Below are 12,346 nucleotides of genomic sequence, written 5' to 3'. Positions count from 1 at the left end.
ACGTTATGAGGTAATGCTGCTAATAAGCTCTCGCTACTCTGGGAGTACACGTAACTATGGCGAGCACGGTAGATCAAAGTTGGACCAGGAAGTGGTCTGTAAATTGTGACGTACTTTTAGAACAGACAGTTTTATGGTTTTATTTTTGCTGCTAAAAAGGTTTGTCTAACCCGGGAGGTTTGTTTAAAACCTGTCTGACTCCTCGTGTTTCTTGTCATTGTTGGATGTCATTATCAGGTTCCAGCAATTACTTTGCTGTGTGCAGTGATCATAATCAATAGAACCAATGCCTTGAGCTATGAAAGTAAATAGTAAAATGATAGTAAATCATAGTTTTCCACTTATTATGTGTCTTTGAATTAGGAAAGTCCACACATGTTGTAATCTGCTGTTGAATTCGACCAGACATTACTTGTCTGTGTGATCATTGAATTCTCCTCCATATTTTCTGTGTACGTTACTCATTGGATGGTTAGTTATTGCTGTGTTTTGGCCCGTGTGAGCAGCAGTCGGCCCATAAAGCAGCTCCATACAGTGTCCGGTGCTGCGGCGGCTGTCAGTCTGCTCTGGGTAAGTAGCCCGTCGGAGCCTGGGTCACCATTAGGTTTTCATTAGAGGCCTAATTCAAAGCGGCCCACGTAGAGTGTCAGGACTGTCCCGGCCCGTTGTTGGCACCCCTTATAACACACTCTAATGAGCAGCCGCTGGGAAAGCTGTGGTCAGCTGTGTGTATGAAGCTGGTGAAACTCAGAATATACGGCCAGAGGAGACGAAGAGAAAGTCCCCGCTCACAGCTCTGAATTAGCCCCATGAATCACTTACTTTCTTTTTCATTTGTTCCTTAATCACGCAACCTGTTGAGTATGATGATTCATGGGAGTAGCTGCTGGCTTCAGTTCAGTCTGTGGAGTTCAAGCAGGAGGTCGTCACACACTCTCTGTGGACGACGTGCCAGGATGTTGGCTGGACTCTGTTAGCTCGTTGTCAGAGGTGCTTTAAGCATCTTGACGCCTCTGTGATTATTAAGGAGAGATGTAGACGGGTGGATTATCAGTCCAGGTGGGGATGGATTCATGAGGACACCATTAACCAGCCTGTCTCCAGCTAACGGACAAATACGAATGAATACAAACATGAGGGACTCGCTGAGCTCGATCGAGGACATCCAGCACGCAGCTCCGTGTGCACATCTCTGCTGATGCACTGTGTGGTGTGTGTGTCTCCAGCCGCATTAATGTGCGCTGTCCGTTACACAGGAGGGTGTGTTAAGCCTGGCTTTTCACAGTCCATCAGGATGATCTCCGGTAGATGTTAATGAGCTTTCCCACTAATGTGGGCTCAGTCGTCCAACTGGACAGCTTTCTAAGGATTGTGCAGACCAAAGGCTCATATAGTGATGTTGACATGCTTTCATGTCTAAAACATCTGTAAATCCTCATTGATGGTATTTTTACATATATTATTGGTACAGTTGAGCTTAAGGTATAACATGCCGGTGCCATAGATAAAGAACATTGATTATAAAATACTAAATTTGTGATGTGAATAGATATTCTGACACATGTAGCCTTCACTGAAACCCAATAACCTTCCAGAAACCAGACTCACATTGCTCCTCCAAATACACATCTTGGTTATATCATCACATTCTGTTGTGGTAGAAAGAGATGCTTTCATGGCACAAAGAAGGCAGGAGGAAAAATGATGGCTCTGAGATGACATTTCCATAGGCAAAGACAAACCCACGGTTCATCATGGCACCATCATGAATAAGAAGTTGGTCAATGCCTGATCACCACATCCTGAATGTTATAGAAAACTATTCAGAGCAAAAGGCCGTGAAATGGCACCTACACTGGTTACATAAAAAACAAGATCTAATTTATTTTATGATTTGTAGGCCTGGCAGTTTGCCTTCAGTTGTAACCTTGCACCTAAAAATAAACCATGGCCTTTCGTAAATATGTGCAAAATGACTATCCGGCGTTTTACTGCTCCCTGCCAGTCTTCGGCACGCCCAGGTCCCCCCTGGGCTCACTGCCCTGCTTGCTTTGCACTCGACCCCAGTACCCAAAACCCAGCAGGTCGTGGGTCCACAGGGGATCTCGGGTTGTGTCATGGTATGGCTGAGCTCGCCCTCAGACATCTGCAGGGAGCTCAGATTGATCCTGAATGTGATGCTGAGCTGCGGGATCCCCAGGAGGAGGAGAGGGATGTCGGGACACACTTGCATATCCTGTTGCCACCACAATCTGAGTGTTGTTAACCAGAAGGAAACGGACGGATGCAACAATGACCTGTTGTGTCTCACATGCTTTTATCATGTGCTTTCATAACTTGGTAAAAGATTAAATTCAGAGAAACGTATTAAATACTTGTTGAGGTGTCCTGAACCAAGATGCTAAATCCGTCTCCATCCAAACAGTTTGTGTATCACAGTGTTGGTGAAGAAAAGCTTCTGCCACATCCATGTGATGTAATGTCAAAGATTTCAGTTTTATTGATACTTCATAATTTGCTCTGTTGTTCTGTGTGAAGGTCTAAAGTCAGTGCTACGAGCTCAAAGAAACGCAACCTTCGTTCAACACCAGCACGACCGTGAATCAATTCTCACATAAGTGAGTTACAGTGCACACACACGTCTGTGTGAGGGAGTGTGTGTGACACCGTTGGGGGTTGGAATGTGATGTGAGAGCACTAATCAGAGGCAGCTGCGGCCAGCGGTGAGATTAAAGTTAAAAGACAAAAACAATCAGCTGGGATAAGTATACTATCGCTATGGGTTACTGCCCCCATCCCAGCCTCTCAGGGGGGCGGGGGGGGGGGGGGGGTGGATGGGAGGATGGATGAGACTCTACCCGGCCCGGCTGGCACAGAACCTCTGATTAAAAGCTCCTTTGTGTTCTCTTTGATCCCTTCCTCTCAGTGGTGAGTCTAGTCTCACCACAACATGCACATGACACACACTGCCAGTCAGGGCCTCAGGAAGTGCTCTGTGTATGTAACTCTGTGTGTGTGTGTGTGTGTGTGTGTGTGTGTGTGTGTGTGTGTGTGTGTGTGTGTGTGTGTGTGTGTGTGCTGATGGAGATAAAGGCAGTTGATTTCATGGGTTCCCTAGGTCTTGCATGTCACGTTGGAGTCTGGATCATAATCATAATTAGTCCAGTTTTCTGGGCACAGAATTAAGAATGCTCTTTAAAAATAAAACGCTCATTCATTAACGTAGGGTGCACTTAGTAGATTTTTTTTTTTTTCTCGAGCTTAAGCGATTCCCTTTAAGAGTAGAAGTATGTAAAAGATGAAAAGATGATGTGCCGCTGAGGCTTTTTAGCTACAGCGACATTATTTGTTGTAGTTTGTGTTTGAAAGTAGATTTAGCCTGTGTGTTTGTATGAAAATGAAAGTGTGTATGCTGCAGTCTGCATGTGTTTGTGTGAGAGCGTAAGAGGATTAAGGCCTGTTCACAGCCGCGGGTGCAGACTGCAGCGTTGCCGGCCGTTCCCTCTGTGTGTCCGATTGGCTGATGTGGTATTAACTTGCTGCTGTGTTGTTATATGTGTCTCTGTCGGATTGTGAGGACACGTCTCCTAAACGAGCTGAATTTCCCTCCTTGTTCAACACTGCCAAGAACCATCCATCCAACTCTGGCCTGAAAAACCTCCCTGTTATCTCCAGCTGTGGCCTCCGCTGCTGTTGTACTGATAGCTCTGCGTCTCGGGCTGCGTTTTCTTTTGAAGTCGGGCCACTGGTGTCGGCCCAGAACAGCTCCAGTCCCAGCAGTGGAGACTGAAAGGTGCCAAACATGCCGAAAATCTGGAGACAACGCTTTCAAGAACCTTTTTATAACTTATAGTCGCCAACATGTTATTTGAGAAGATTCTTCTTCTTGCGAAAAGAAAGCTCTGGAGAAATCAGAGCAAAACAGATCCAGATAGTCCCCCCCTAAAATGCTGCTATCAGCTTTCAAATTTTAAAGAGACCATTTTTGACATTTAATATGACATTTTTAAAGATAAACTACTCCACATTAGCACAAAATATTTGTCACCCGGTTCAGATCAGCCATCCTTTAAAAGCCCATATCAGTCAGGCCTACAGTAGTTTCTGTTTCTTCCCTGGCCTCCCTCCAGAACGGCATTATCTACACATCACGTCGGACAAAACCACCCTGTAAATAACCATATTACTTTACCTTGTGACATCAGCCCAGAGGAAAAGATCCCCAACATTAGAGCGCCGGGGGATTGTGTCAGGGGCGTGAGAGGTTAAGACTTGTTGAATAGCTGGTAGGCGTCACACAATGAGGTGGATTAGGCAGCACTAGAAAGGGCCTTTAGGGCTTTACTGGGGTGTTCAGCAGCTTACAGCGCCTACAATAACAGTGCAACAGTGCACATCCCGCTGAGCGAACCGCCGTCGGCGAAAAGGCGAGCTGGGAGGGCAAAGTGGCCGGCAGCGACGCTCGGCAGGCTGTCGGGATAGCAGTCGAGTTAACGGGGAGTTAGACTGATTGACAGGAAGACTTAAACTAAAGGGTCAAAAAGAAGCACAGCAGCATTTAGCTGAAGGACCCCCGGGTCGTCCTGAAGGACCTCCGGGTGTCCCACAGGTGAGAGGGTTAGGAGTGCTCGAGGAGCTGCTCCGTCATCGGTGGCTCCTGCACTTGTCTCTGATTAACTGGAGCTGTAAATGAAATCAGTACAGTCAAATCTAATTTCATGGTAGTATTTAAAGACAAAGACAACATGTGTATTATGTTGTCCCTACGCTAGACCCCATCCACACCATTAACTTCAAAACCTGCTAAATTAAATGAAAACATGTAGAAGAGTTCAAAATATAAAGACATCACCTAATAGATCAATAGAAGTAAAAACATCAGATCAAAACAAAAGAAGTTGTTAGCAACTATTAGCTCCAGTATTGTAAGTACCAGTATTGGCCCCTTAAGTCCTCATTTATGTGAACCAGCAGTCCTCGCCTCTGCCTGGGATTACTGCAGCATTTCTGCCCTCTGTAGTGTTGGGAATTAAAGGGGGGAGGGAGGGGGGATAACACCGCAGTGTGGCACATTGCGTGTTAGCTGGGATAATAACAGTGTGGCTTGTATGAGGTTCCCTGAGCCAGAGTAAGAAGCCCCCCTCCCTCCCCCTGCATACCCAACCATGACAAAGACAGTTGCCACATTAGGATGTATTAACGACACATCGTGGTTTTGGTGTCAGCGCAGGATGAATTTAGAAAAGACTTTAGGATTGGTGTTCATCTGCAGGTCAGTGTTCTGCATGTTGTTTCTGACTGACAGGTCACTGACTGACAGGTCACGGGCTAACAGCAGGATGTTCACTGGGAACTCCAGTAGTGATGTCACAGTGGCATATGACACTGGCACCTACAGAGTGCCACTGGAACCGGTAGAGAGACAAGGGGACATTGATATGTCTATACATATATATATATATATATCAATGTGCATATGCACTGTGATTACACCAGGGTAAGGCTATTAGAAGGTAAATATAGCAGGTTCTCCCCTTGTACACATGGTTTGAGTCAAAGTCCATTCAAGTATCATTATGTCTTCATTAAAATGTTCCAAAACTGCCTGTTTTAGCAAGAGTAAATATCATTTCTACCCATCACTAAGACCTATTTCATTTGGTTGCTTCATTCTCAAAGTTTACGAAGAACTAAGGCATGATGGGAACTGACAATGTCGTCAGTCTAAGGGGGCGGGGCCTAAACCCGGCTCCTCTGAGCTGTGACCAGTCAACTTACTTTATGATGTGGAACCCAGTTTACAATTCACTGAGCCTCGCATTCATCACAGCAAATACATAACATTAGTTCCATGTTAGATTGTTCCAACAGGAGTCAGAGGAATAACTGACCGCAGGACACAAGACACACAGAGAGACGGACAAGACACACAGAGAGACGGACAAGACACACAGAGAGACGGACAAGACACACAGAGAGACGGACAAGCCACTGCTAACTGCTAAGCTGAAGTAGCTGACAGATCTGAAGAGCTTGTAAACAACTGAGCGATCAGAGAGAAAGTCTGTTAACGGAAGCAGAGAGCTGTGAGCAGAACTAGTGTACGTTTAAATGTACAGCAGGTAATTAACCGCTGTGAAGATGAATAGAGCACGTTTACTGAGACGACAGAGCAGCAACACCTCCACCGCCAACGTAATACCGGAAACCAGAAATGAGACAATACACTTCCTGGCTGCAACACGTGCTCCAGTTCTTCCTCGTTGGTTGCAGCCGGTCGGCCTGTTCTTGATGTCCTAAACAACACGCAGCGTTCTCAGAAATACCTCTATTTTTTTTTAATATGGAGTATTTATTTTATTTAATCATAATCTAATTATACATGGAAGGAAACCCTGTCCTTGGATTTCATTTGGATCACAATCTTTTTTTTAATCAAAATGAATGAATAAACAAATGAATATTCAAGGAAAATTTAAAAATATAATAATATTGAACCCACTACAGAGATATATATCGTATTTCAGTCAAAGTATATCATGATATGACTTTTGGTGTATATCTTGGCCTCCCAAACAGACGGCTGCAGACACCATGGAGGTCGTGATTTTTGAAATATGTAATGCTAAATATTTTTTCGTGACTGTTTGACATACCGTGACTTTTGATTCTCTTTCAAACCTTATGAAACCATTTTAATCTGGAAGTACCATAATTACCATCATTTAGTCAGGGAGGCTGAGATTTAAAAAGAACAACAACAACAAAAATAACTATGACATCATCTGAAGGTGAGTGTCCCCCCCACTTCAAAACTCTGAGAGCACCTCAGTCTTTATTCTGCTAATATAGCTACACTGATTTTTATTGTTGGTAAAAAAAAAAATTAAAAAAAAAAACATTCCTGGCCTTTTCTTTTACATCCTCTCAGGGGACTTGAGGTGATGGTCAATATAAATTCACAAAATACATCTTAGTGTTTCTTTATTTTTCTCACACTGAAGCCCGTCCTGGATTGTACTAAAAGTTTGAGGCACGCTTTGAAAAATAATAGTTATTTTCTGTTAAATTGGTACAAATGCAGTCAACAGAATAATGAAGGTCCAAGAAACATGTACAAACACACAATCCTGCTAGATGCCTTTGTAACATGCTCGGGATGTTTCTGTGCTGGAGTCACTGTCACTGTGATAACTTTATTTTAAATGGTGTCTGTAAGGTGTCAAACTTGTGGATTTATTTCCTAAAAAAAAAAGGCCATCTTGGGTCACATCTCATATGCATCCCGTTGAGTTAGCAGTGCTGACTGCTCGTGTAAAACCAGCCCGTACACCTCCAGGGTTGTGGCATGCATCTTCGCAGGTCAATCTGTGTTGAGGCATCGGGATTTTCCTTTTTCCCAGTGCTAATACGTCATCTCATCTCATGTTCTGTCCTCTAGTCTCAGCAAACATCAGGCTACTGCCCGACGTGCGCTCGAAGCTCTGTTGAATGAAAACATTTGATCCTCTTTATTCCACAAACCTGCATGAACAGTGACCGTGTGCACTTTCCTCTTCATGTACACGCATTATCAAAATCCTGCTCTCAACGTGTCGATGACAGTCGCACTCTGTCACGGATGCACACGCTGCTGCACGTTTCCAGGGCGTCGACCCGGCAGCGGAGCAGCCGGCAGCGGCGGCCAATTAAACCCAGCGAGACGCCTGATGGACGTCACCATACACTACATGCATCGAGGTCCTAATGCTGTGCTGCCACTTACACGCACGCCATTCGGTCCACATATCGAACGAGATGGTTTACAGCATGTAATAATAGTAATGAGTTCCGTATGGAGAGATCCTGACTAGAGCAGCGTGGTCAGTGAGGGATGTTTGAGAGGATGTTTGAGGGGCTGTGGAGCAGCGGGACATGTCACCCAGAGAACATGAGGAGAGTCTGGTCGTATCCCAGAATAACTGATGTCCGCTGACACTCCGGGTTAATCCCACAGATGTGGACTTCATATGCTTCGAACACAAATATAACTTCATAGCGTTCTCATGAGCAATTCATGGTGGAGACCAAGAAGGGAAACTCCTGGGATCGGTGTCAGCCCTTCCTCTTCATACTGTCTGTTAAATCAAGTTACAATTTTATAAAATGAACAAACTTTGTGATTTTAAAATCCTCCTATGTCTCCTGAAGTGTATAAATTTGCACCAGTTTACAGGATAAATCTGGAAAAACGTATTGTATATCTTATTTTCATGGTGGGAAGCATCACGTCTGTGAGTTCTGAGAATCGTGTACCCAGACAGGTGATCAAAACACACCAATGTTGGTCATATTCTCCTGTTAAACATGAAAAACTGAGAGGAAGCACGACCACTGCAGAGAAGGTAGTCCGCACACTGTAAAGTAATTACTACAAGAGAGTGTTTGTGCAACAGTTAGTTAACCTGTCTGATCATGTGACTGCTCACGTTTGTTCTAATAATAAGCAGTGGGATGTGAATACGATGTGAGCTGAAGTATCTTTCAGGAAGGTCTCCCAAACCAGTTTAACAGAGCTCTGTGCTCCAACCAGTAGATACACCTCATCCTGCGTCACATGACATTGACCTGCCTGTAACTTCCACGCGTAGACAGGCCAAAGTGTGTCTATATCACGTCTTGCCGTGATACTGGATTGCTGCTGTTGAAAGTTTTATCTGCCTTCAGATACAACAAGTTTTACAAATCTACATGGTTCTCCAAACATGTCGGGCTGTGTCTGAGGTTCAATATGAACATGATGCTTTTAAAGTAAACATTTCTGGTTCATCTAACAAAACAAGTCAAACTTCCATCCATGAAGGAGCTGTGCCGAAACTAAACACTGTCAAATTAGCTAAAGTCTGATCAAGAAATATGCAGAAAAGACCTGCATTCTTCTGTCTCTTCGTACTGTAGTTTCCAGCGGATGCTGTCGACATATTTCAGTGTTGAGGGTCCAGAGGCAGCGTTGAAATTTATGAGTGGAGAAAGTAGCGTGTCAGTGAGGACTCCAGTGGCTCTGAGTAAACCATGGCTTTGTAAGGAGGCAGACAGAGGTGACATATGTGCATCTACTGTGTGATTAACCTTCTTTCTCTCTGTCCGTCTGCAGAGCTGCAGAGGGAGGGCAGCATCGAGACCCTCAGCAACAGCTCGGGTTCCACCAGCGGCAGCATCCCGCGCAACTTCGAGGGCTACCGGTCCCCCCTGCCCACCAACGAGAGCCAGCCGCTCAGCCTCTTCCCCACCAACTTCCCCTAGAGCCCCGCCCCGCCCCGCCCCTCCTCCAGCGCCCGGCCCACCTGCCTGCCCTCCATCTGTCCGCCCAGCATCGCACGGACACACTGATGTGTTGAACTGAGACCAAATCGTATCTGGGATTTGTGTGTCTCTGTGCAGTGTGTTTTGTGTTCTCTGTGTTCTCATACAGCTGCTCACAGATCAGCGTGAGTGCGGCTGCATCCAGTGTTACTATTTCATTTCTGGGATTGGATTTTGAAGGCTGATATTTTATTATTGTTGTTGTTGTTGTTGTTGTTGTTGAAGCTGCCGACAGCTGCACCTTGTTCAGGTTTCCAGTTAATTTCAATTTTAGGGTCAAAATCATTCCAAAACTAAAGATGATTTGATGTTTACCATCAGGGTGGAAGCACATATTAATTGTAAACTTTTGAAAACCCCATTTCTTCAAAGCTTAGCTGCTGTTTTAGGTTTTGCTGAGCAACCAACCAAATAAAATGCAGATGAAATGCAGTTTTGTATTTTGATAGAGCTTGGATCTGGGAGGAACTCCCTTTATGTTCAATATCAGCCCCAGTCTGACCTGCTTGTTACCTCGCTGTTGTGTCCGTCAGCAGCCGGTCCACACAGGCATTGTTCTCTCCTCTGCAGCTGACGTCTGCTGTTTCCTCGGCCGCCATCACTCTCTGCAGTGTGTGTTTCAAGTTTTACGGTGTGCCTATTGTCTGAATGAGCCATAAGAAAGGGAGCACCGACAGAGGAAAAAAAAAAACATTTATTCCAGTCAGTGACATGTAGCTGCTCCTTCTTCCCTCCTCATGCGTGTGTGTGTGTGTGTGTGTGTGTGTGTGTGTGTGTGTGTGTGTGTGTGTGTGTGTGTGTGTGTGTGTGTGTGCGTGCGTGCGTGCGTGCGTGCGTGCGTGCTGCTGCTCTTATGGCCTCTCGCTAAATGTTTTTGATTAAATTTGCTTCTCTCATGCCTTTGATTTTCATGTAATTCCATTTGACAAAAGATGCAGTAATGAGACGACACTATTACTACGCTGCTGAAGTCATTTAGATGTTTACAGTGTAATTGAGATATGTTTCTGAAATCATTTAGATATATTCCCCACTCGGCCTTTCCAGATAGTAAATTTTAATTGAGCGGAGTAATGGAGGCCTGTGTAGCCGTCATGCTGTATTTTGTACATTAGCAACTTTTGACCAAATTTCTTTCCCCGCCTCTAGTTATAAATCTTTAAAAAAAAGTGAAATGTATTTTCCTAAAATGTTCTAGCTTTGCCTGTCTTTGATAATCAGACTCCTTTCACACACTTTTCCTGTTAGTTTTTCCTGAGCAGAATGTTTAAATGGGTGAAAAATAAATGCACTATTTACAGAGTCACCTTAGACAACATGTAAAATGGAGTGCACAGTCCCACATGTCTGAGTGTTGTTCGCCTGGCTGCATGTCATAATGCCTCGCTCACTGAATGAGCAGAAAAGGGCATGAATCTACTAATTCAGAGCAAATGCTTGTTATTGAAGGTAGGATTGGATCTGTAAAATACGGACTTCTTTTCTCAGCATTCATGCAAGTAAAAACATAATAAAAGTCGAGGAAATGAAGCTGTCTGTCTTTCTGTCTCACTCTGATTGCTCCTAATTGTGCCGTTCACATTTCAACCACGGCGGTGACCATCAGCACATAGTACCACTGGTAATTAGTACCATATTTTTTAAGAGGCAGTAAAGTGTTGTTAAAGGGACTTTTTATGGCCGACTCTGGCTCTTTGTTCTGAGAGAGTGGAGAAACGAGAAGCCATGTTTGTTTCTCTGCTAATCAGCAAAACTTAAAAATCACGAGTCTCTTATGTACAGATTTATTTTCTTCTTTTAAAATAAAGTAAGACGTTGGGCTGAAGACATTTAAGCTAATTTAAATTAAATTAGATTTGCAGTGCATTACTCTTTGTATGCTTTATTTCATCTCATCTACGTGTTCATAAGCTACCAGTCATAAAATTTAAAAGGGGCCCTTGCCCAGCTACAGTGGAACACTTCCAACCCAGAAGAGATGGTCTGAAAAAGTCTGCACAAACATTACAATCAATAACTTATTACAACTTCATGCCGGAAACATTTTTAAATTAAGAACAGTGTTCCTGTGTTCACATATATCTGAAAATAAAAATCAGTTACAGCATGAGCTGGAGAACACAATGAAAACATAAAATGAACCATTGCAAAATGTGTTTGTTTAGGGTTGTATGCAAGACTCCCTGATGAACAAAGTAGAAATAAGCTCCAGCTGGCAGCATGTGTCTCTGCCTTTTCATCCACAGGAAACTTCAGCATTATGCAACAAGCACAAGAGCAACACTGCAGTTTGCAACTGAACATTATTTTATTTCAACAAGTTCTTACAAACACTTTACATTGTTCCACGTAGGCAGAAGTACAAATTATAAACACCGAAGAAATCTCCATCACCATCAGAGGCACTTTTCAAAAAAAAATATGTCATACATAACAAGAATGCCAGACACCAAAAAAAATTAAAAAAAATACTTAAAACAGACTCTTGTCAGTTTATAATAAACTTGATCATTTCAAAGATGCACACATGGAAGAGGCAGTAAATGCATAACAATCTGTGTGCTAGGAGAATTACTGACCTTTAAACTGTGAGTTCAAGCATTAAGTCAGACAGACGTGTGTCCTGTTCGAGTCATCAAGCACAACAGTAAAACCCTGCTCACTGGTTCAAGTCACTCCGGATTACACAATCAGCTCCCTGAAATGTAAACTGGAGCAAACTTTCAAGTTTCCAGGTCCTGACATCCGACCTCCTGCCAGGAAATGTGAGGAGGACGAATGCTTGTGAGCATTCAGCAGCAGAACTACGGCAGCGAGCTGAACTCGTATCAGTCATGAGAAGACTCACTGAAGCTGCAGCAAAGAAACAACAACTCCTATTTTCCTGGTTTTAATGAGGATTCATCACGAAGCCTTTACATTCGCTCGCAGAAGTCAGAAACATCTCATATCTAAGTGGAGCACAGCTTGCTAACATTTATTGCTGACATTATTTCGCATTTAC

The 12,346-nt window shown here is 43.8% G+C and overlaps 1 protein-coding gene across 2 annotated transcripts in view; it reads left to right on the top strand.

Moving 5' to 3' along the window:
• bcas3 (BCAS3 microtubule associated cell migration factor) overlaps positions 1 to 10,863 on the top strand; it is a 358,243-nt gene extending 347,380 nt beyond the window's left edge. For both annotated transcript variants that reach the window (XM_069166518.1, XM_069166517.1), the window contains one exon: positions 9,134 to 10,863. In XM_069166518.1, the coding sequence (XP_069022619.1) occupies positions 9,134 to 9,282 (149 nt within the window). In that variant the 3' untranslated portion in view covers positions 9,283 to 10,863. The remainder of the gene's footprint in view (positions 1 to 9,133) is intronic.
• The last annotated feature ends 1,483 nt before the right edge of the window (positions 10,864 to 12,346 follow it).

This window comes from Embiotoca jacksoni, unplaced genomic scaffold, assembly GCF_022577435.1.
Source record: "Embiotoca jacksoni isolate LCO1_2020_lvr unplaced genomic scaffold, fEmbJac1.0.p SCAF_39, whole genome shotgun sequence".
Taxonomy (NCBI): domain Eukaryota; kingdom Metazoa; phylum Chordata; class Actinopteri; family Embiotocidae; genus Embiotoca; species Embiotoca jacksoni.
Note: the sequence above shows the minus strand (reverse complement) of the source record. Positions and strands in the feature narration are given on the sequence as shown.